Below are 24,419 nucleotides of genomic sequence, written 5' to 3' on the forward strand. Positions count from 1 at the left end.
ATGTTTCGAATAGCAGTAATCACGTAGCAGCTAACATGCTAACCTGGCTGCTTTAAAACAAACGGCAGGTTAGCTAGCATTGCTAACGCGCTACATTACCATAGCTACTGCTAACAGCTAACTAGCTCCCTTAGCCTAGCCTAAAAAGCTGCAAAAGTTAAAAGCAGCACTTGGGCCGGGATAAGATGTGCATGCTGCATTCATCACGACAAATATAAAAGACAGACTTGCCAAACAAGACGCATGTTCACAGCTCAGAACTGCAGAGCGCAGAGCTTTATTATTCTTCCAGTGCCTTCAATGAGAAAAACTCATAGCAGCCATTTTCTTCCAGTGTAACAACAAAATCTAAACTTCCGGTGTGAGTGGTGTTAGCACAGAGCTACATACAGGATCGTTCTCAAATCACTTCATAAACCCAATAAAAGTGCATAAAATACATAAGATACACTTGTTTTAGGTGTGTGTACGAATTAGATGAGGTGTTTAAAACAAAAAAGGCCATTTTAATAGTCGAAATGTTGTAATGAACCACAAATATAAACACCTCAGATTTACTTCAGTACACAGAACACAACTTCATCTCAAATCTCTGCTTTATATTTATATTAAAAAATAGTCTAATAAATAATGAATTGTCTGGATTAGTTGGTATTCCAGCCTGAAAAATGTCAGAGAAAAATCAGCACATTAGCCTAAATACAAAATTAAGAAGAAAACTAATCCAATATGCCACAATAATGAATCAGTTTATAAAGGCTTTTCCAAACAGTGATTGAGAATCTCTAGACTTTCTTAAACACTTCTCAACTCAATTTCTCAAAATTTGTCAACTATTGTCATTTGAATACCATTTGTTTAATAATTGTTGATTAAACTTAGGTCAACTGGCTACCAGTATCTCTAATCAAATACCTGCAACTTTCTTCAGGTGACCTTGGTCTTGTCATTTATTTATTTATTAGGATTTTAATCTCATATTTTACACACTTTGGTTACATTCATGACAGATATGGTAGTTACTCGTTACACAAGATTCATCGTTTCACAAGTTTAATGTCAAACACAGCCATACACAATTTTGCATCTCCAATTTACCTCACTTGCATGTTTCTGGACTGTGGGAGGAAACCGGAGCTCCTGGAGGAAACACACACAGAGAACATGCAAACTCCACACAGAAAGGACTCGAACCCAGGACCTCCTTGCTGTTCTGCGACCAAGCCGCCCGTTTTGTTAAATTCTCAAACATTTCAGTGACTCGTACATATCTTACATTATTTTTTCTTCTACCATTGTTTCAATGTTATCAGAAAATTTCTTACAAATGTGGTTATGCCCTTTATGTAGCAGTGTAGTTTGGTGAGGTTGGTCTTGGATACTAATAGTACGGTGGCCGAGAAGTGCAAAACAAATTTACATTTCAGAAAACAAAATTACATATGCCGAAAATAAATTTACAAGTGCTGAAACACTTTTACATATGCCAAAACAAATTTACAAACACTGGGTACCCGAGCACTTGTAAATTTGTTTTTGCTTTTGTTGTAAATTTGTTTTAGTTTTTTTGTAATTTTGTTTTCTGAAATGTAAATTTGTTTTGCACTTCTCGGCCACCGTATAATAGGGCTCTAATAACATCAGTAAGTGTCCCCATCCATTGTCTACTAAACAAAACAAGATAGTCTGCTCAACAGTTAAGGTACCTGACTAGTAATCAGAAGTTTGCTGGTTCAAACCCCACCACTGCCAAAATGCACTGTTGGACATAAATGTATGTTATGTTAGATAAAAGTGTCTGCTAAATGCCACAACATTTGAGCATGACCACACGAATGCACTTTTAACTGTTTAGCCACAAGGTGGGCACATCTATATAATTCATATGGCTTTAAAACGGTATATTCAACAACCTCAAAGCTCTTGAGTAAAAATTGATAAATACGAGACTTGTTAGAATGATGTGTAATCTAATAAAGATTTGGTATTAACACACATAAACGACCCAATAAAGACAAAATACAAGAACTTATTTAGAAAAATATTTCTGTTTATTTACTGACACAAAATAAAATATAATAATCATCACTCAGGACCCCATAATCACAGGGAGGAAGTTCCACAAGCACATATTATTGCATAAACTGTTAGGGGGGAAAACACAAAACCACCAAAACACAAAAAACAAGTGTAAAAAAAAACACAAAATAAACTGAAATGATAACATGAAATAGTGACACCATCATTTGGGCAGCAGGCAGTATTAGAAGGAGCTTAAACCTCCAAACATCAATTAAAACCTACAGTTTATTAAACAACCCACAAAGAAAGAAAAGAAGAAAAGGAAATGAAAGCGTGCTCAGGTTGTTCAAATTTAAAGCTGAATCAAAATATAAAAAATTAACCCCCTTTAATCTTCTTCTACCAGCATGAACGCGTTCCTGATATTCACACAATACTGCTGAGGATCGCACTAAGCACCACAGTTAGGCAGAACTTATTAAAATCTAAAGTAACACACCAAAAATATTCAAATCTTTTCATACAAGCCCAGAAAGGCCGAGTGCAGAATAAATCTCTTATAAAGAGAAGCATGTTGTTGTTCTTCTTGTCTAGTTGCACGTGTAAAAACGTTCATTACATCCACACGTGAACAGATTTACCGTAAACCACCAGGCGGAACAAAAGCCTCGCTTCTTTACAAAAAAAAACAAAAAACAAAAAACCACGAAGCTTCTTATACAGCAGTAATGTTCAAAAGTCATGAATGAAATGACATTAGATGCAAAGCTGATGGTCAAATGGAAAAACAAACTTTGGTTTGAGTGAGTAAATTCTTTGCAGATTATGAAACTATCACATCGATTTTTGTGACCTTGACAGGAAACAGGCTTTGGTTATGTTTTTAAGGTGCATAAAGGTGCATAATGCAATTTAAAGCCTGGCTTGTGCACCACAAAATAAAAGAAAGAAAAAAAACAGCATGTATGATCCATATTTGACTTATTAAATATTATTTCCACAAGCTGCATGTATGTATGTACACATGGTTGCAAGCATGCTGAGGTGAATATATGTCTAACACTTAAACCCTGTTCGTGTTTCAGTATTAAAGCCCATATGTGTCGATATGAATTCATGATGCTCTTCATGTTCTTGCAATATAGTTAATATCACAAGACATTGTGACCTGTATACGTGTTAAAAATCTTGGCTTCATTTCTTCCTAGCTGTCTGGCGAGCATTTCATTTTAATTCCACTTGCTTCCACGTCGAATCTCCTGTTGCATGTGCGTTTGTCGCAATGCTTTGTAATAAGTGGACAGCACGCTATCCTCAGCTCTCATTAAGAAGCTCCGCACTGATCAGAAACAGACAAAAACACACTGCAACACTAGAACCAATTAGATTAGAGTCTCTGATGCACGCATACAATCACAAACAACTGAGTGGCTCACACTCGAGAGAACAAGTATACAATAAAGCAATGTGAGAGCAATAAATAGAACATGTGAAGATGTTTAACATCATGCTATAATGGACATAAATCATTGAAATTGAAACGACAGTCTGCATAGTAAACACAAGTCCACCTTACAAGAGGATCATATCTTTACCCAAAGCCCTAAAATGTCACTTAAGTCTCCTTAGGTATCGAGTGCGCCGTGCCCATCTCCTACCCATCACTCTACTGGGGCATTACTGGTTCTGACTCCAGCCCGGCTGATCTGAAGCCAAGGAAGCTTTTCACAGTTTTTAAAGAGCTGCTCGATGGCAATGTGGCGGACGTGGAGCTGAGATGCGAGGGAGTCCTTCTCCTGCACAGCTACTGAAAGCTCCTCGAAGACCTCTGAGAGAGAGAGAATGAAAGAAAGAGGTGAGAAAGGATGTTAGGGTTACTAAAATAATAAGCAACTAACAATTATGACTGAATACAATGTGAGGAGTCTGTGTCTACAAATGTGAGTCTGTGATTTGTGGTAAATCTTACTTTGAATCTGCAGCAGGAGCTGTGAGTTGAGCTGATGAAGTTCTTCCACATTCATTTTCAGCACTATAATTATAACAGTCATGGGCACAAAAGTTAGTTATTTTGTCACCATACCAGCTGCATAGGTTATCTTTATGACATACATTTGGTGGGCATATGGCTATCGGTGTCTGCAGTCTTTATATCAAGTGTTAGGCCTTAATGTCCTTCGGGATTAACTGATTAGTTAATTAAGTCAGTAAGACAGTAAGTAAGTAAGCAAGTAGAGGGAGGGAGAAAAGAGTCTATCTATCTATCTATCTATCTATCTATCTATCTATCTATCTATCTATCTATCTATCTATCTATCTATCTATCTATCTATCTGTGTATCTATCTATCTATCTATCTATCTATCTATCTATCTATCTATCTATCTATCTGTGTATCTATCTATCTGTGTATCTGTCTATCTGTGTATCTGTCTGTCTGTCTGTCTGTCTGTCTGTACATCTATCTATAATCTATCTATCTGTACATCTATGTCTATAATCTATCTATCTATAATCTATCTATCTATCATCTATCTGTCTGTCTATCTGTCTATCTATCTATCTGTCTGTACATCTATCTGTCTATAATCTGTCTATAATCTGTCTGTCTGTCTATCTATCTATCTATCTATCTATCTATCTATCTATCTATCTATCTATCTATCTATCTATCTATGTGCAAGGGGAACTGGAAATGACTAAATGTGTGCAGTACTTACACTCCTCTTGGCTGTGCTTGGTGTACCTTCTGACCCTCTTTATTCCTCCTCCTCCTTGCTGTTTCAGTGTGTGCTTCTGCTCATTGCTCCACAGCTGCCCAGAGTCCTGCAGAAGGTCCAGCTCCTCTGTGCCACCTCCACAAGCTTCCTCTACCCAGCGAGGGGCATATCTGGGCACTTGGGTGTCCGACTGGCCGGCAAGCTTGGGGTCACCCTGCTGCGCGTGGAACAGCAGCTGGTGTTTGGAGCCAGGGTCTCTGTTTTGGGCGTACTGCACTATGCGACTGATCTGTTGGCTCAGCGCTCGTTTAATGTCCTTGTACGCGCTGTGTGAGGCCTTGGCCCGCGACAGCTTCTGGTTAGCGATGAGGTGATACTTCTCGAAGCAGTCCCTGTGCCCGCGCAGAGACGTGGAGTGCAGCAGAGCGGCGGTGGACACGCCTGTGATGCAGGACAGCAGTGGGTAAATGTTTGATCATCACGTGCAATGCTTTACATTTGACTAATGCTGAAAAAAACACAGACCTTCAGGAGGTTTTGAGATTTGTTTAACATTATTAAAATAATAAGAAGACCAATGTGTGAGTTTGAGGCTGTTTGTATGGCTTTTAGGAATGGGTTTTGGGGTAGAGGGTGGTGTGGACACAAAAAAACCCAGACAAGCCAAAAAAGTTAGTTTTAGCTGGTAACATATTTAGCTTGTCAGGTCCTAAATGGTTTAATATGTTAATCAGACTTGTTCTGGATGGTCAAACTGGAGAACCAAATGGTCCAAAACCAACTTTTCCAAGCTGGTAGACAAAGACCAACAAGCCACGTTTAGCTGGTTTAAGTACTTTATAACTAGAAGGTATTCACACAAAGGTATATTAAAGCACAAACACAGTAAAATGTTTTGTTTGCTGACTGCCTGTAAAATGTTTTGCTATAGTACAACATTTATCTCTAATATTTGGCTTAAAATCTAATTATTTGATCATTATGTTAGTTATTTAAAATATGTCAAGTCAGTTTTTTTGCATAGCACTTATTTACATGTTTAATTGAATGCAAATACTCCACCACTCATCCCTCCCTTAATCAACTGTGCCTGTTTAAATGCCTGGCCAGGTCGATAGCACTGTCTGGGATTGCTGGGAGCTTGAGATTTTAGCTGTTTTAAACACTAAATCATGCATGGAAACAGTAAGCAGTGACTGATAAACAGGTAAAAGTATAAGTATTATATAAAAGAGATTGTCTGTAACAAGTTTGGTTGTTTCTGCTCCACACTTACCCTCTATGCTGAGCTCAAAACACACATGGCAGAAGGACAGCGTTCCAGTGTCTGTGTCCAGCTTACAGATGCTGCAGATGTTGTCATCGTTCAGGTCTATGCTTACAAACTGCTCCTCTTCATCCATCACCTTCACGGAGGTAAAACAGTTCCACTCGGCTTCTGTCTCACGTCTGCAGTATCACTGAATTATAACACAGAATACACAATTATTCACGCAACGTGCACAATATCTGTTGAATTTTCATTCCTAATGAGGAAGAGCCATTTGATTTGATCTAAACATTAGAACAAAAAAGAGTTCAAGTAATAAAATTCTATATAAACGCTTCTAACGCAGCAGAGCACCCACACAAACACAACTGGCCGTGTTTGAGGGAGAGGAGGTCAGACAGGGTCTCTTTTCTGCTGCCACTGTGATATGTAATCCACAAAACTGGCAAATAAATAATAATAATAATTATTATTATTATTAGATCACATGGAGCCCACTGTGGCTCTCCGTACGTGATACTGTCTATTATCTATCTATTACAGGACAATTTGCCGTAGTCAATCCACCTTTTGCATGAATCAGTGTTTGGTTACATTCATAACAGAAACGTAGTTTAGAAGTTTAATGTCAAACACAGTCACGGACAATTCTGTATCTCTAATTCACCTCACTTGCGCTTGTCTTGTCTTTGGACTGTGGGAGGAAACCGGAGCTCCCGGAGGAAACCCACGCGGACACGGGGAGAACATGCGAACTCCACACAGAAAGGACCCGGACCGCCACACCCGGGGATCGAACCCAGGACCTTCTTGCTGTGAGGCGACAGTGCTACCCACCGAGCCACCACTAGAACCAGTATAAGTACCAGGTACTGGTTGAAAACCAGTAGCTCGATTTTACATTGCATTTAATTGTATGCTTGTGTAACTGTTTTGACAATACATGCTAGCAGTAATGTCGGCTTTTCTTAGTTGTGGTAGCTATTATGGGATGTATTCGTTCAACAAGGGCATTGGCAGCTCAGCTGTTAAGGTGGACTGGTAATCAGAAGGCTGTTGGTTCAAGTCCCACCACGTTTCAGATAAATGTAAACAGCACAATACAAATATACAAACTACAAACTACAGGGGTTGGACAAAATAACTGAAACACCTGGTTTTAGACCACAATAATTTATTAGTATGGTGTAGGGCCTCCTTTTGCGGCCAATACAGCGTCAATTCGTCTTGGAAATGACATATACAAGTCCTGCACAGTGGTCAGAGGGATTTTAAGCCATTCTTCTTGCAGGATAGTGGCCAGGTCACTACGTGATGCTGGTGGAGGAAAACGTTTCCTGACTCGCTTCTCCAAAACACCCCAAAGTGGCTCAATAATATTTAGATCTGGTGACTGTGCAGGTCATGGGAGATGTTCAACTTCACTTTCATGTTCATCAAACCAATCTTTCACCAGTCTTGCTGTGTGTATTGGTGCATTGTCATCCTGATACACGGCACTGCCATTGGATGCACATGGTCCTCCAGAATGGTTCGGTAGTCCTCGGCAGTGACGCGCCCATCTAGCACAAGTATTGGGCCAAGGGAATGCCATGATATGGCAGCCCAAACCATCACTGATCCACCCCCATGCTTCACTCTGGGCATGCAACAGTCTGGGTGGTACGCTTCTTTGGGGCTTCTCCACACCGTAACTCTCCCGGATGTGGGGAAAACAGTAAAGGTGGACTCATCAGAGAACAATACATGTTTCACATTGTCCACAGCCCAAGATTTGCGCTCCTTGCACCATTGAAACCGATGTTTGGCATCGGCACGAGTGACCAAAGGTTTGGCTATAGCAGCCCGGCCGTGTATATCGACCCTGTGGAGCTCCCGACGGACAGTTCTGGTGGAAACAGGAGAGTCGAGGTGCACATTTAATTCTGCCGTGATTTGGGCAGCCGTGGTTTTATGTTTTTTTGGATACAATCCGGGTTAGCACCCGAACATCCCTTTCAGACAGCTTCCTCTTGCGTCCACAGTTAATCCTGTTGGATGTGGTTTGTCCTTCTTGGTGGTATGCTGACATTACCCTGGATACCGTGGCTCTTGATACATCACAAAGACTTGCTGTCTTGGTCACAGATGCGCCAGCAAGACGTGCACCAACAATTTGTCCTCTTTTGAACTCTGGTATGTCACCCATAATGTTGTGTGCATTGCAATATTTTGAGCAAAACTGTGCTCTTACCCTGCTAATTGAACCTTCACACTCTGCTCTTACTGGTGCAATGTGCAATTAATGAAGATTGGCCACCAGACTGGTCCAATTTAGCCATGAAACCTACCACACTAAAATGACAGGTGTTTCAGTTATTTTGTCCAACCCCTGTATTTTCACCATATTATGTATATGTATGTATGTATTAGGGTGTAAATGCAACTAAAACAACACACAAATGACGTCTGTAAATATTATAATAATCATAATTTAAAAGATCTACCTTATAAAATATTATAGTGGCTGACATCGATTACTAGTCAACAAACTGATCATCTGTGGCTCTTTGTGAGAAAATACGACTCACTAGTTGGTTAACAAACACTGATGAATAAAGTGATTAATTATCTAGTTAAATAAAAGGCGAACAGAGTATTAAACACAATTTTATACAATATATAACTCAAATTCGGTAGCTAGGTAGCTAAAGCAACCTGTTAGCATTCGTGCTAGTGGGGATTTACCTCAGCGGAGAGCTGTTGTGACCGTTATTCGATACCGACCCCCGTTTATCGTCGATAAAAGTCATTTCTGAATAACTCTATCTCCGAAATAAGAAGAATATATTAATATTACCTTGTTTGACGTTGTAGACTGAGCACTTGAGGCGAATTTAAAGCTAAAAGAGCGGATTTAAACGCTGTAACTGAACTGCGGTAGAACCGAGTGGAACTGCTGTAACGTCACTGTGAGGAAACGGAGATCAGCGGCCGAGACAAACAAGTAACGGGGGGGGGGGGGGGGGGGGTCTGTCTGCGGAACGTACCATTATCAGCTCAACAAGGGGGGGGGGGGGGGGGGGGGGGGTTAGGAACAAATCAAATATGACAAGTTCACCCTGGTCAGGGTTGCGGTGGGTCTGTTTTATTGGGCGAAAGGAAGGAAACACCCCTGACAGGTCGCCAGTTCATTACAGACCACACTGCATCAACTGCACACAAGCATCTAGAGGACACCCGCGCTGATACAAGGAAAACATGCAAAACCACTAGGACACAGGGCGAACATGCAAAACCACCAGGACACAAGGAGAACATGCGAACTCCACTCCACACAAGGATCCTGGCTGTGGAATAGAACCCACGCCTTCTCCTTCTTGTTGTGAGGAGAGAGTGCAAAGTTGTAAGCACATAATTTCATTTATGTTTGTTTGTTTGTTTGTTTGTTTATTAGGATTGTAACGTCATGGGTTACATTCATGACAGGAACGGTAGTTACTCATTACACAAGATTCATCAGTTTACACAAGGTTATGTCGAACACAGTCATGGACAATTTAGTGTCTCCAATTCACCTCACTTGCACGTCTTTGGACTGTGGGAGGAAACCGGAGCACCCGGAGGAAACCCACGAGGACACGCGGAGAACATGCAAAGTCCACACAGAAAGGACCCGGACCGCCCCGCCTGCGGATCGAACACCCAGGACCTTCTTGCTGTGAGGCGACAGTGCTACCCACTTAGCCACCGTGCCGCCCTTCCTTTATATAAATGATTTATTACACCTGATTGCAATTGTTTATTTTATTTATTTAGGATTTAACGTCGTGTTTTACACACTTTGGTTCCATTCATGGCAGGACAGGTAGTCACGGGTTACACAAGATTCACAGCAATGGACAATTTATTCATTCATTGTCTGTGTTAACACCATTTAATCCTATTAAGGGTCGTTGTGGGTCCGATTCAAAACAGAAAGTCTATTTTTGTGTGTTAATGTTATTGTTTTATTGTAAATTCTGTTCATTTTTGTAAATGCAAATTTTGGTATTTTGTAAATTCTAGTTTTTCTTTAAATGTATTGCTTATAACACTATAATAAGAGAGTATTGCACCTTAATTCTGTTATACCTGGTATAATGACAATAAAGATATTCTGATTCTGATTCACTGGGCAAAAGGCAGGAAACACCCTGGACAGGTCGCTAGTCCATCACATGGCATGGGGGGGCTTTCGTATCTTCAGTTTACCTGACTGCACGTCTTTGGACTGTGGTGGGAAACCGGAGCACCCGGAGGAAACCCCACACAAACACTGGAAGAAAGGATCCTGACCACTTTACCTGGGAATCGAACTCAAGGCCTTTTTGCTGTGCTACCCACTGTGCCACATTGCAAATGTTGATAAAAAATAGTGTAATAAAACGAATACACCTATTTCCTCGGCTGCTCCCGTTAGGGGTCGCCGGCGGATCGTGATCAGCATTATTGATTCGTGACACAGTTTTTACGCCAGATGCCCTTTCTGACACGACCCTCCCTATTTATCCGGGCTTGGGACCGGCACTACAGTGCACTGGTTTACGCATCCTAGCGGCCGGGCACCTATAGGACAAGTCAGTGTCTCCAATTAGCCTGTGGGAGGAAACCGGAGCACCCGGAGGAAACCCACGCAGAGACGGGGAGAACATGCAAACTCAGCACAGAAAGGACCCGGACCGCCCCACCTGGGGATCGAACCCAGGACCTTCTTGCTGTGAGGCGACAGTGCTACCCACTTACCAAATTGGTAAAATAAAGTGTAAAGAGGTAAAAAACTACATTTCCCATGATCCTAAGCATCAACGCGAACGCACGCCGAAGAAAGGCATTATGGGATATTGTCCCTCGGCGGCGCGGTGCCGCCATGTCTCCTGCGGATAAACGGTGGCTAGCTTTTATCTCGTTCCTTTTTATCAGCTTGTTCTTTTTCGTCCTCACTTGCATCCCGACATACCTGTACATACTGTTATTTTTTGTTGGATCTTGTGCTGTTTGTTACTACAAGGCCGAAGAGCTTCAGCTTCTGGACTGGTCGGGCCTGAATCCTCGGTGTGGCCTGAAGGCTCTGCCGGCACTGCGGAGCTGGTTGGCGGCGAGGACCGGCAGAGTAGTCCCGGCGGCCGGTCGGAATAAGAACAACAACAGGACGTTCAAAAGCAACGCTCGGAGTTTTGTAGCTTCTCCGGCTGATAGACATTTTACTTCGTTTGCGTACCGAAGAGACGCGGCGTTTAACGAGTCTGCTTTCAGTCCGCGGGACATCCTGATGGGGAGCTACCTGGGTAAAGCGGAGAGTCCGGCCGGCGCGGTGCGGCCCGCCGGTACCTCCGGGACCCACCGCGACCAGCTCCGGGAGAGACTCAGCCGGCCGAACCACGGAGCTCCAACCCCGAGCAGGAGGCTGTCCTTCGGGTAACGAGTTCAGCTCACGAACCTCTGATCAAACTTTAATGCTTGTTTCTTATTTCTAAATCAAAACCCCTTTGTTTTTTAAAGCTCTCACACTGATGTTTGTATTTACGCTTCTTCAAGGATAAATAACCAGGCATGTGGGGATTCAGTGCTGCACACTACAGATCATCAGATGCAGCTTCCATGTTTTCCCTCCAATATTTGAAAATGTGGGAGTTTCTCCTGTCTGGCACATGCAGGACTCTCTCATAGCTGCCACTCCACAGCCACTAGATCCAGAGCTCAGAACGTTTACAATAAGCTTTATACCTTTACTTTATAGTTTTAATTCCTCTTGAATAAATAAGAGTTTAAGTTAATGAATGATGCAGTTTTTGCAAGCAGGATTCAAGGTCATGATTCAGAGTTGATGTTGTTGTACAGGGTCTGGACAGCTCTCTCATTATAGTGCTATTATTATTATTACTATTATTATTAACTTGCCTTAACTGGTCGGGTGGCACTGTTGCCCCACAGCAAGAAGGTCCTTGGTCCTTTCTGTGTGCTCTCCCCGTATCAGGAGCTCCGGTTTCCTCCCACAGTCCAAAGACGTGCAAGTGAGGTGAATTGGAGACACTATAATTATAACCAAAGTGTAAAACATGATGTCAAAATCCTAATAAAACAAACAAACAATCTCTTAAATGGTCAACATATGCATAGTTTTTTTTTTTTGACTGTGAGGAGCAACCGGAGCACCTGGAGGAAACCCACGCAGACACTGGGAGAACATGCAAACTCCACACAGAAAGGACCTTTTTACATTTACATTTTCAGCATTTAGGAGACGCTTTTATCCAAAGCGAGTTACAGTAATGTGACGGTATACAGTTAACATGGTTAAGGGCCTTGCTCAAGGGCCCAACAGTGGTAACAGTGGTTGATTGACTTTATTGATTCCCAAAGAAAAAGTGCAGTGTTAAAGCAGCAGTTCACAAACATCACAAATGCATCAATATGCTGCAAAATTAGACTAATGGTAGGGTTTATTAAGTAAAATTAAAACGCAAATATACTGTAAATATAAAGATATGAAAAAATATAATAACATAAAAGAGAAAAATGAAAGTAGTATCGATTAAATTGCGCATTCATTGTGGATATCAAATAGTTTTATCCTACAGATCCCCAGACCAGTGTGACAAACATTACAGCACAGCTTTTTTAAAATAAAAAATAATGTAAATAAATGGATATTTTTATATTTATAGTGGAATACAGTGCAAACAGTTGAGAGTTAAGGGCTTTGCTCAGGCACCCAACAGTTGCAACTAGCCAGTAATGGGGCTTGAACCAGCGACCTTCCAATCACTAGTCCAGTGCCATAACCACTATATGCGCATATAGACACCAAAGCTGTTGCTGTCGATCAAACCACCAACGCCACACGTGCAGTTTGATAAGTCAGGGCGTAGAATGGCACATCGTCATCTAACATCTGCTTATTTTCAGTCAAACGCATTATGAAAATCACAGGGTTCTAAAAATCAGCGCACCAATAACGCTCGTGTGTCGTTAAAAATTGTCATATTGCAGAGTTCTGCCATAATCTTTTAAAAGTTTTTTTTTTTTTTTGCTTATTATTATTAATGCGACGGTGTGTGTTGGCCACAGGGAGCAGTTCGGAGCTGCAGGGAGGGTGACCATCACGCCTCAGAGACATTACCCACTGCAGCAGACAGGAACCTCATCAGTGGGCGTTTTTCCTCCAGCCCAGTGGGACGGGTTCCGCAAGAAGAACGTTCTCACACAGCGCAACACGCCAGTGCACAGTCCTGTCACGGTGAAGATCGCCAGACCGGATAACACAACCCGCTTATCATTGTGAGTCATTATTGTTTATGTATAATATTATTTATCTATCTTTATTAATGGGTTTGAGTCTTTATCTTGGCTTTTCTATACATGTTTTTTGTGCTTGACACCAGTTTGGAGCAGCTGAACTCGCCCGGAGCGCTCCGGTCACCCGGGTTCGAAGCCCAAGCCGACCCCTGCTCCAGAGAGACCGTCCTGAGCGTGCTCAGAGCGAGCCGTAAACGTGACGTCGATGACGAAGACCGAGGCCACGAGGCTGAGCAGAAAAGCAAAAGGAGGTATTTGTTTGCTTGAAGCTGTTGTTTTGTTTAGCGTTATTTGCCGTGTGAAACGAGCACGTCTGACTAAAGGGACGGAAATGTTTGTGTTTGTTTAAATGTTTATCAGGCGGAACGACAGCGGTGGGAGTTCTCATTCAGCCTTTGAGCCACTGCTAGCGAACGGTGCTCCAGCACAGCTTGTCCCAAAGTAGGTTCTATTTTATTCTTCATTCTGCCGTCGGTCTCATCGTTTAGATCTTTTTCACCCAATATAATGAGCAGTAATCATGACATGATAATCTAACGTTGTTTTAATGTGATCGTGTTGCATCTTTTTAGGCCTGGAAGCTTAAAGAGAGGGATCAACGCCTCCGTGGTGGAGGAGTCCTCCTCGTTAAAGAGGTCTCGAACCTCCTCCATAAGCTCAGTTGGCGGAAGCCCGGTCGCCTGCGGCGTGCCTGGATCAGTCCGGAACCCCATTCGTAGCTCTTACAGCTCATCTCTAGGATACCCTCAGGTACCAGGATTAGCTACTCTTAGCCTCTCCGAAGTCTGTGTCATTATTTTAATAACGGCTCATAGATTTCTAATGATATCAGTGTCAGATTGTCTTGTATACAAAAATAATCAGCCCTCAATTATAGGACTGCATTTATTCCACTACGTTTGGGAGAACATCTCATGTCAGGGTCTAAAGGTCACTAGCCAGTGATGGCAACCGGAAAGAACCAGTGGTTTGACTGGTTAAGAATTCATGGCAAACTAATAAATATGTGCACCCTGCATTTTGATTAACATTCCAGCAGAGCGGTGTAGGTGTGAAGCCGTGTGCTGGTGTGGACAGTTAATGTACAGTGTATCACAAAAGTGAGTACACCCCTCACAATTCTGCAAATATTTTATTATATCTTTTCATGGGACAACACTATAGACATGAAACTTGGATATAACTTAGAGTAGTCAGTGTACAACTTGTATAGCAGTGTAGATTTACTGTCTTCTGAAAATAACTCAACACACAGCCATTAATGTCTAAATAGCTGGCAACATAAGTGAGTACACCCCACAGTGAACATGTCCAAATTGTGCCCAAAGTGTCAATATTTTGTGTGACCACCATTATTATCCAGCACTGCCTTAACCCTCCTGGGCATGGAATTCACCAGAGCTGCACAGGTTGCTACTGGAATCCTCTTCCACTCCTCCATGATGACATCACGGAGCTGGTGGATGTTAGACACCTTGAACTCCTCCACCTTCCACTTGAGGATGCGCCACAGGTGCTCAATTGGGTTTAGTCCATCACCTTTACCTTCAGCTTCCTCAGCAAGGCAGTTGTCATCTTGGAGGTTGTGTTTGGGGTCGTTTTCGAAGGGAGGGGATCATGCTCTGTTTCAGAATGTCACAGTACATGTTGGAATTCATGTTTCCCTCAATGAACCGCAGCTCCCCAGTGCCAGCAACACTCATGCAGCCCAAGACCATGATGCTACCACCACCATGCTTGACTGTAGGCAAGATACAGTTGTCTTGGTACTTCTCACCAGGGCGCCGCCACACATGCTGGACACCATCTGAGCCAAACAAGTTTATCTTGGTCTCGTCAGACCACAGGGCATTCCAGTAATCCATGTTCTTGGACTGCTTGTCTTCAGCAAACTGTTTGCGGGCTTTCTTGTGCGTCAGCTTCCTTCTGGGATGACGACCATGCAGACCGAGTTGATGCAGTATGTTGCGTATGGTCTGAGCACTGACAGGCTGACCTCCCACATCTTCAACCTCTGCAGCAATGCTGGCAGCACTCATGTGTCTATTTTTTAAAGCCAACCTCTGGATATGACGCCGAACACATGGACTCAACTTCTTCGGTCGACCCTGGCGAAGCCTGTTCCGAGTGGAACCTGTCCTGGAAAACCGCTGTATGACCTTGGCCACCATGCTGTAGCTCAGTTTCAGGGTGTTAGCAATCTTCTTATAGCCCAGGCCATCTATGTGGAGAGCAACAATTCTATTTCTCACATCCTCAGAGAGTTCTTTGCCATGAGGTGCCATGTTGAATATCCAGTGGCCAGTATGAGAGAATTGTACCCAAAACACCAAATTTAACAGCCCTGCTCCCCATTTACACCTGGGACCTTGACACATGACACCAGGGAGGGACAACGACACATTTGGGCACAATTTGGACATGTTCACTGTGGGGTGTACTCACTTATGTTGCCAGCTATTTAGACATTAATGGCTGTGTGTTGAGTTATTTTCTGAAGACAGTAAATCTACACTGCTATACAAGCTGTACACTGACTACTCTAAGTCATATCCAAGTTTCATGTCTATAGTGTTGTCCCATGAAAAGATATAATGAAATATTTGCAGAAATGTGAGGGGTGTACTCACTTTTGTGATACACTGTAGGTGTAACTGATTCAGATTTGCTTTTTAATGCTGTTACTATTAAACAAACGATCTGAAGACACACGGGTACATAACCCTGCTCTTCTGAACCACTTCTTGATGATTTGGTTGGGTGGCTCGATGGGTAGCACTAAGCACCCTGAGTTCGATTCCCAAATCTCTATTTGCAGGGTTCTTCTGTGTGGAGTTTGCATGTTCTCCCCGTATCTGCGTACAAAGACGTGTAAGTGAGGTGAACTGGAGATGCAAAATTGCCCACGACCAAACCAACACGTGTATATAATATCAACATGACCTTGTTTATTGTAATATATTGATTACTAATATTAAGTGTTTGTTTTATTCTCTGCAGAGAAAAGTAGCATCTAGTCTGGCTATGTCTCCTCTCGTGAGCCCCGGATCGTCACGATGCCAGACCCCCGACAGGGCGGCCAAAAAGCCCAGGTATGACCTGCAACACACACTGAAATCTGTACAGTTTATCTGGAGCTAAAGAGACTCCGGTAAATAGTGTATTTTAAATTATTTCATTGTGTGTTTATGGAATAATTTATCATGCGTCGCATCGAGGAGGCCGCCGTGCAATATAACATGCTGATAAATGAACTGAACACACACTGAAATGCAGATTAAATAATGATAGATGTATAATAATCTGCTCCAGACATTTCTTTCTAAGAAACGTTTTCTTTTGTGCACTTTCCTAGGGAGGAGAACGCCTCGCCGGCCGTTTCCTCACTAAAATGTGATAAAGAAACCACTGATACAGGTCCTGGAGTAGGTACGACTGTCGCTTTGCATGTTTTTTATACCTCTACGTAAAAATGCAGACTTAAATACAGAGGAACCTCGATTTAACGGACTAAAAGGTGGGAGCACGAGGTTGTCCAAAACAGCGAGATGTTTTATAGGGAGGTGGGAAAATATTCGAAAATGCAGCACTAAGGTCTACAAAAGTGCTAAACATGCACAACCTGTAAATAATTATTAAAACTGATTTACTGTACTACTGGGGTGAAATTTCACTTACTTTTTTTTGCTGTGATTGTATAGTGGGCACTTAAAGCTGTATCTAAGCTCTAGAACTTGCAAAAATGAGGCATAAAACACCAAAAAAAGGCAAGAACAGAGCGATCCTCCCAGCAAAACGAAGCCTATCGCTCATATAAGCAGAGAGACGTGCGCCGAGTAGCGGACAATTACTGAACTACTGGTCTCTGTACGCTTCTCACAGGAATTTAACAATCGAACTGGACTGTCTAATTGTCTGTAATTAACTGTCTGTTAAATCGAGGTTCTTTTGTACCCTGGTACAGTTTGCAAACAGTTTTAAATACTAAATCTAATAATCACTTGTTGCCGTGTTTAATGCTTCTGTTGCTTTTGAATATCGTACTGAACTAGATGAGCGGTTTTGTGTTTCCTAGTAGAACGCTCGTCGACGCCCGAGGTCCCGGTTACGCCGAGGTCAGACTCCGGAGGAAGCAGCGGCAAACGGAAACGCAAGATCCAGTTGGTATCTGTGAACAGAGGAGATCAGATATCGCTGGTGGGTGAAACAGTAGAATTAGAGATTTTCTCACTGCTGGTAAAGTAGTCGTGCTGTGCTCTTGGTTTTATTTCAGACTGCATAATTCAACGTAATTAATTATTTGCTTTTTTCTTCCCCCAGCCTCCGCCCCCTGAACTGGGTTACACTATTACTGTGAAGGACCTGGACATGGAGAAAAAAGCTGCTCTCAGCCAAATTCAGAAAGTCCTGAAGGAACCTGGTAGGTTCAGATATTCCTCTATGGGGTCGTTTATTTGAGCTGGTAGGTTAAGAATTCTACTGATGTGGAGATATTTGTGCATCCTGACACGATCCTCCCCTCTTTTATCCAGAGCCGGAGAAGCCCAGTTCCACCTCTGCACCGAATCCGACCCCTGCTCCCTGTTTAGACATCTTTTCCAAACTAGCCTCATCGTCCTTACCCTCATCCGCCCCTGCGCTCAGCTCCCCATCGCTGGCGTCTCTAGCCACGTCATCTGCCGGACCTCCGAGCACCTCCGGCGCGGCGTCCACTGCAGCTTCAGCGCCCACGATCGACCTCACCGTCACCCCCTCCAGCATGAGCGGTCCCGCATTGGTTCCAACGGCGATGCTCCCTACACTCGTCACCAGCATCACTACAGTCACCGCGGCCCCCAAACTGACGAATCCACTACTGGAGTCCCTGAAGGACATGAAGAGAATATCGGCACTGAGTTCTCCTCCCACGACGGCTGCTGCTACCTCCACAGGTACGTTGTCCAAACTCAGTTACCCGAGTCGTGTTTCTATCTGCTTCACACTTCGTTCTTGGGCTATTCGACTGAACGATTGCTAACTGAATTGCCGTAGGATCGCTAGGACGCCTCATGGTGCAGATTAACCGGTAAACGTGAGGCACTTGAACCCTACACGAATAAAAAAACGTGAAATCGCCAAACACAAGCCTCACATTTTGTATTTTGCAGCAGATTGCGGTCCGTGAATTAGGTAGGGCCTTACTCGGTGGTTGGCGGTGTCGGTGATGAGCCCACAGGCGTCCAGCGGGGTTCAATCCCCAACATAATGGATTTAGAAATAGACAAAACCATTGATAGTGTACTAATTGTGTGGTTTGGGATTAGCAGTAAATAAACTTAAAAAGAGCCTCACAGTAAAGATAAACCGGAGCAGCGCGCGCGCGTGTGTGTGTGTGTGTGTGTGTGTGTGTGTGTGTGTGTGTGTGTGTTTGTGTTTGTGCCTTTAGAAGAGACGCTTTGTTCACAGTATCGCTATAAGTGATTCATTGATTCATGAGTTGATTCGTTTTTATGTGAAGCGTAAGTTTCTCTTCTCAGTTATCTCTCCGTGTTTACTGTTATTAATTAAATGTCGTGGTTTTAAATAAACACCAGCTACTACAGAACATTCTGTGTGACTCTCTTACATTAAAAAGCTTCATTACACTGCTGTTACCACAGATCTGTAACCGAGTCAGACTCGTTCCGTCTAAGGAGCTAAAAGTTTTCTAAAAGTTCAGCAGATGATCCTGAACTAACGAATTTGGTAATGAATAAACTTTTGCCTCTGATTGGCTCTGTAACGTTTTCTGTTCTCATCTACATCACAAGTAAGAACCGCTTACGATTTACCAAAGTGAACCAGGAGTTTATATAACGTGCTGATAGAATCCACTCAGATGTGACCGGGTTGAATTATCTTTTTAAAGTAAATATTACAATCAGCAAAATTACATCGTAAGAGCTTTCACGATGGTTTCTGTACGATGGTTGATGAATGGTGATGTGATGGTTGGTGCTTCGTAGCTCAAAGTCTGGATCGATCCACTGAGCTGTTAACTTAACGTGATCTTTATATATCACACGATCGGATCGGCTACTTTTAGGAAATATCGCCGATCGCCGATAGCATATTTTGATTAAAAATCGGCCGATACCGATTCGTAGCCGATCGATCGTCCCATCTCTAGTAGATAGTTAGAACAGTAATACCTTATAATTCTGCCATAATTTTGCTTAAAATATCAAAACTAAACACTAAACTACTCATTGTTTTGAGTCGTGCCATTAGACCAGATATTTGACCCACAAAATATGTATTTTTTTATTGTTTTATTGTTACAGAAACGTAAAGAAATCCCAAGACCGCCATGACACATTAATTAATGTATTTATTAATATTTGTTCTCTTTCTAGCTCCTGAAACGTCTGTGGCGGCGCCTCCCGCCAGCGTCACCTCCGTCTCTCTGAGCATCGGCGCCGTGAAGTCTGAGCCAGCGCTCTCCTCCGCGCCCTCCGCCTTCGCCCCGGTTCTGTCCAAGCCTCTGTCGTCGACGCCTAGCGCGTTGGCCTTCGGAGGGGGCGGCGTCTTGGGCCCTGCTTCTACCGCGCCCGCGTCCTCTGCGCCCGCTCCTTCTGCCGCCTCGACGCTCACTCTCGGCGGTACAGCCGGTCTGAAACCGGCAGAATCCGGGTTCAAGCCTATTTTCGGGGCGGGAAGTCCAGCACTGGTGTCCACGGCAGAGGTCAAACCTACTCAACCCACTTTCAAACCCATGTTCGACGGTGCGTTCGGACAGCCGGCGACATCCACGTCCGCTAGTGCGTCTGCTTCGCTTTTCGGCGGGATAACAAACGCTCAAGCGGCGTCTTCGGTTCCCTCGACGACGTCCGGTACCCCCAATCCCACCCCCTCTCTATTTGGCACAATGAATAACAGCCACATGGCTTCTTTAGTCCCTTCGTCCACTTCAAATACCCAGAATTCCACTCAGTCTCTGTTCGGTGCTCTCGCTAACACCAAGCCAGTCGCTCCCTCTGTCCCTTCGTCCACCTCCAGTACCCCGAATTTCACTCCATCCCTGTTTGGCGGACTTACTAATAGCCAGCCGGTCCTCTCGTCCACCACCAGTACTCAGAATCCCACCCAGTCCCTGTTTGGTGGACCTAAACCCACCCAGTCTACGCCTGCCTCAATCCCTTCATCTAATCCCAATTCCCAAAACACCACCGAGTCCCTGTTCGGGGCCTGGAGCGCCCCTAACAGCACCTTTCAGTTCGGAGCTTCTGCAGCTACCACAGCCTCAGCTTCATCTGGAATTACCACGAGCGCCACGACCACCAGCAACACCAACACCAGTTTCCAGTTCGGTGCTTTAAAACCAGCGCAGAGCGCCCCGTCTGCGGCGCCCCAGAGCGCGTTTACGTTCGGCCAAAACGCACCCGCTACCCAATTTACCGGAATCGGTCTGGCAAACAATTCAACACCGTCATCGACGGCCCCGACGACTCAGGCCGCGTTCGGAACCTCGGCGTTCAGCGCCCCGAAACCCTTCGGCAACGCCCAGCCGTCCACCCCAGCCAAGACTTTTGGGTTTAACGCAGGCGCAGGAGGGAGCGCGCCATCGTTCGGGGCGCCCGCCAGCACCGCCGCGCCGACCTTCGCCAACTCGACGCAGCCCACCTTCGGAGGACCCTCATCCGGTTTCAATTTCGGGAACACCAGCGCTCCGACGATGAACGCTCCCTCCGGGTCGGCCTTCGCGTTCGGAGCAGCACCGGCCACGCCCCAGAACTCTGCAGCGTCGGGTGGCTTCAATTTCTCAGCGTCGCTGCCCGGGACGCAGTTCGTAACGCCGGCGGCGCAGCAGCCTCAGGCCGGATTTTCCTTCGGGGCTGCCGGCACGGATAATAATTCTACTTTCGGTGAGTGCGCTGCATATTAACGATAAATGAATAAGAAATAAAGAGGCAGATCATTATTAAAGTAACTTTTGATGTGTTCTCACTCTGTGCAGGAACTTCCACCCCTGCGTTCGGCGGTGCTGGTGGACCCGTCATGTTCGGCAGCCCCAGTACTCCACAAGGATTCGGAGCCCCTGCCCTCGGTAAGATAACAGAGACGCGTCTCGCTTTAAATTTAGGTTTGAAGTTTAGTTTTAGTGTAAGGTGTGGTGGTACAGTGTGATAGCGCTTTGGTACTTAAGGCGATCACTCTTGAACTATTGTGTTTACACGTCTGCGTTTCCTTCCCCAGCCACGCCCTCGGCCTCGTTCTCCATCGGCGCGGGCTCCAAAACAGGCAGCGCACGGCAGAGACTGCAGGCACGCAGGCAGCACACGAGGAAGAAGTAACACCCACCCCGAGAGACCCGTTCCCTAATCTCTGTCTGTTGGCACATGCGACGCCCCTTTTCATCTTTACAAGCTGCTGCTGCTGACGGAACCTGATCCGACTTCTGGACTGGAGTGGACTGGACTGGGCGGCTCTGTAAAAGCTGCTCAGATGGACGGCTTGGAGAACACTTCGGTACCGTACGCGGTCTGCGAGGGGGGTACACAGGGGCGCAACTCGAAATAAGTGAATAATGAGACGATTCAAATCCTGGACGTGAAAGTGAATCTGCTCTGATTCTGGTCGTTTGCTTTTCAGGGGTTTTGTGCAGATTTATTTTTGTTTTTGTTTGTTTTTCCTTTTTAAACGTGGTCGTATTTGCATTACATTAAATGCATCGAAGCCCTTTTTAATTTTAATTCATTTGAGATCAGTACCTGCGAGAATATATGATTTTTATTCTTTGGATGACTGAGCATGAATCTTGCTCGGGCTGCCTACCGATTAAATAATAAATATTATATATTTTAGTTCCACATGTTCATGGTTTCAGTGCGTTGAATTGCAAAATAAAGTTATTTGTATTTTCTGTTGCTTTTATGGCACATTCCTTTAAATAATGAATGTTTGTGTGTTTGTTTATCGCTGACACATGAGCCTGATCGTTCAGATCTCTGGATTTTACCCCAGACTGTGTGCTTTTATTTTTCACCTGAACAAAAGGGAACGTTTGACAGTTTGAATATTTATACGTGATACGTTATTCATTTTATACAGTTTTTCTGAAGAGTGTAAATAAATGTGTGATTATTGATGGATGGAGAGTCGAGCTGATGTGTGTGTGTGTGATTTGAAAATCTGATTCCAGAAGCCTCAGATTTTGTTTTGGATTAATACAGATTATTATTATTATTATTACAGAAATCGGACTAAGATACGGTCCAGATTTTGAAATTTAGTACCAGTTATCTTTGGTTTGCCAGCATGCATCACAGATTCACTCCTGGGCAAGAAAAACAACAAATCCTAACAACTAATCATTAAACTATAGATAAAGGAACACTTGATTTCTTTAAATGTTGAAGTTTTTGGGGATAAAAAGGTATTTTGTCCACTTAAACTGATGAAACACATGCTGAGCTGGTCTGGGTTTAACGTAACCGAATATTCTCTATAGCAGTGGTCCTCAACTACCGGGCTGTGGGTCAATTATTACCGGCTCGCAAAGAAAGAATAATTAATTAGAGATGCTACAAGAGCAATTAAATTTCCAACACACTTCACTTCGGGTGTTTCTGCCTCCAATCACCACTAGGTGGTGCTCAGGATTAACACTGATTTTCCATTCTATAGTTATTCTATTCTAAACCCCTATTCAGTTCGTGAAATTATATCTTATATGAAACTAGTCTGTGGTGCTAAAAAGGCTTAAATCTGGACACTGACCAGGTCATCTGTTGTAAATACTTATACTTTTGGGCCTCAGTTTTGCACAGGAGTGTTTGTTTATCCCTCATGTTTTTCAGTGCAGAACGTCTTTGTCATTTTTGGAATTTGTTTTAATCCCAATTTACTCCACTATGGCTCCCTTATCACACAATCGTTCTGTGAGGGTACGGCTAACACGTGCTTCCTTCTGCTTTAAAAACAACTGCTGCTTATTTCTAATTTGGCATCGTTGAGCAGATCAGCGTGCTTTAAAAAGCGTCCCAACTCTGTACCGGTTTGTGTTGCGTATGTGTATTATTACTGCTTTCGTCTTAATTTACACCCCAGAGCTGAGTGTGTGTCCAGAATTATCAACAATAAACCCAAATCAGAAATGTCATCACCGTGTCCCTTGTTTTGTTTGCTTTGGTGCGTCTGACGGCAGAACATCAGATCTGATCTGTGAATATCTGTAATGGTTTTACCTGAAAATGAGCCGAACCTTTACGGTGCGATTAGAAACCGTCAGCAGTACAATATTATTATTATTAAATCCAGATTTCAAGAAAACCCAAGAAGCGTTTGTGTGCTCATTGGTTATGTCTAAATGCTACAGAGTGTGCATGTTCCATGGATTGTAATGAACACGTCTTGAGTTCTGTCCAGAAGTCTCAGGTTTTTGTGTTTGCTGTGATTTATAACTGTTTTAACATTGTTTATTCAATTAAGATGCACAAATTTGGAAGCACAGCCCCCCCAGTCCCATATAACCCACCTGACCGAACCCTCCGCCAGGTTTTTGCTGTATAAAGTTATTCTTGTTGTCGTCTTTTGTACAGTTTTGTTTGTAAATGAATAAACGGAGGAACAGTGGAGTATTTTGAGAGCTGGATTTCTCAAGATGCGACGTTTCAGTGTGTACTACAACCTGTATGATGTCGTACTGGCACGAGTGTGTGTGAGCGCGGCGTGTTTTAGGAAGTCGTGTGTGTGTGTACTGGTTTTTAATAATAATAATAAAAGCAGCATTTGCTTGGATTGATATTTAATGGTGCACTGTGTGTGTTTTTTCTCTTCTTTCCGGCTGCTCTCGTGTTTGGGTGTCGCCACAGCAGATCTGGTCCATCAGTTTTTACACCCCAGCTTGTTTCTATCCGGGCTTAGGACCTGCACTAAGAGCGCACTGACGAGTGCACCTCCCGATGCCCCCCCAATACGCCCGACCAGCCGAGAGCATCTCGGATTCGAACCCTGGTTTCACCAAATCTCAGCAGTAGTGGGCGAGCATACTTTACTCATTATATCAGGTCACTAAGTGGGTAGCACTGTCGCCTCACAGCACGAAGGTCCCAGGTTCGATCCCCAGGTGG

At 43.7% G+C, this 24,419-nt stretch overlaps 2 protein-coding genes across 3 annotated transcripts; one reads left to right on the forward strand and one right to left on the reverse strand.

The window, feature by feature from the left end:
• Window positions 1-2,029: 2,029 nt before the first annotated feature.
• On the reverse strand, window positions 2,030-8,949 carry c18h21orf91 (chromosome 18 C21orf91 homolog). Its single transcript, XM_063014080.1, has 5 exons — window positions 8,852-8,949; window positions 6,019-6,202; window positions 4,743-5,183; window positions 3,992-4,054; window positions 2,030-3,850 (listed from the first exon to the last, which is right to left on the reverse strand). The coding sequence occupies exons 2-5, from the start codon at window positions 6,143-6,145 to the stop codon at window positions 3,684-3,686; spliced, it is 798 nt and encodes a 265-aa protein (XP_062870150.1). The 5' UTR covers window positions 6,146-6,202; window positions 8,852-8,949; the 3' UTR covers window positions 2,030-3,683.
• A 1,951-nt stretch (window positions 8,950-10,900) lies between these two features.
• pom121 (POM121 transmembrane nucleoporin) lies at window positions 10,901-23,449 on the forward strand. Of its 2 annotated transcripts, none has more exons than XM_063014263.1 (13): window positions 10,901-11,448; window positions 13,102-13,311; window positions 13,416-13,580; window positions 13,690-13,770; window positions 13,902-14,079; window positions 16,330-16,421; window positions 16,685-16,758; window positions 17,405-17,526; window positions 17,650-17,749; window positions 17,862-18,260; window positions 19,704-21,212; window positions 21,305-21,394; window positions 21,544-23,449. In XM_063014263.1, exons 1-13 carry the CDS (start codon window positions 10,901-10,903, stop codon window positions 21,639-21,641), a joined length of 3,666 nt encoding a protein of 1,221 aa, XP_062870333.1. In that variant the 3' UTR covers window positions 21,642-23,449. The 2 variants fall into 2 exon arrangements, with proteins under 2 accessions (XP_062870333.1, XP_062870334.1); XM_063014264.1 differs by having other exon boundaries at window positions 17,408-17,526.
• The last annotated feature ends 970 nt before the right edge of the window (window positions 23,450-24,419 follow it).

Source organism: Trichomycterus rosablanca, chromosome 18 (genome assembly GCF_030014385.1).
Source record: "Trichomycterus rosablanca isolate fTriRos1 chromosome 18, fTriRos1.hap1, whole genome shotgun sequence".
Lineage (NCBI taxonomy): Eukaryota > Metazoa > Chordata > Actinopteri > Siluriformes > Trichomycteridae > Trichomycterus > Trichomycterus rosablanca.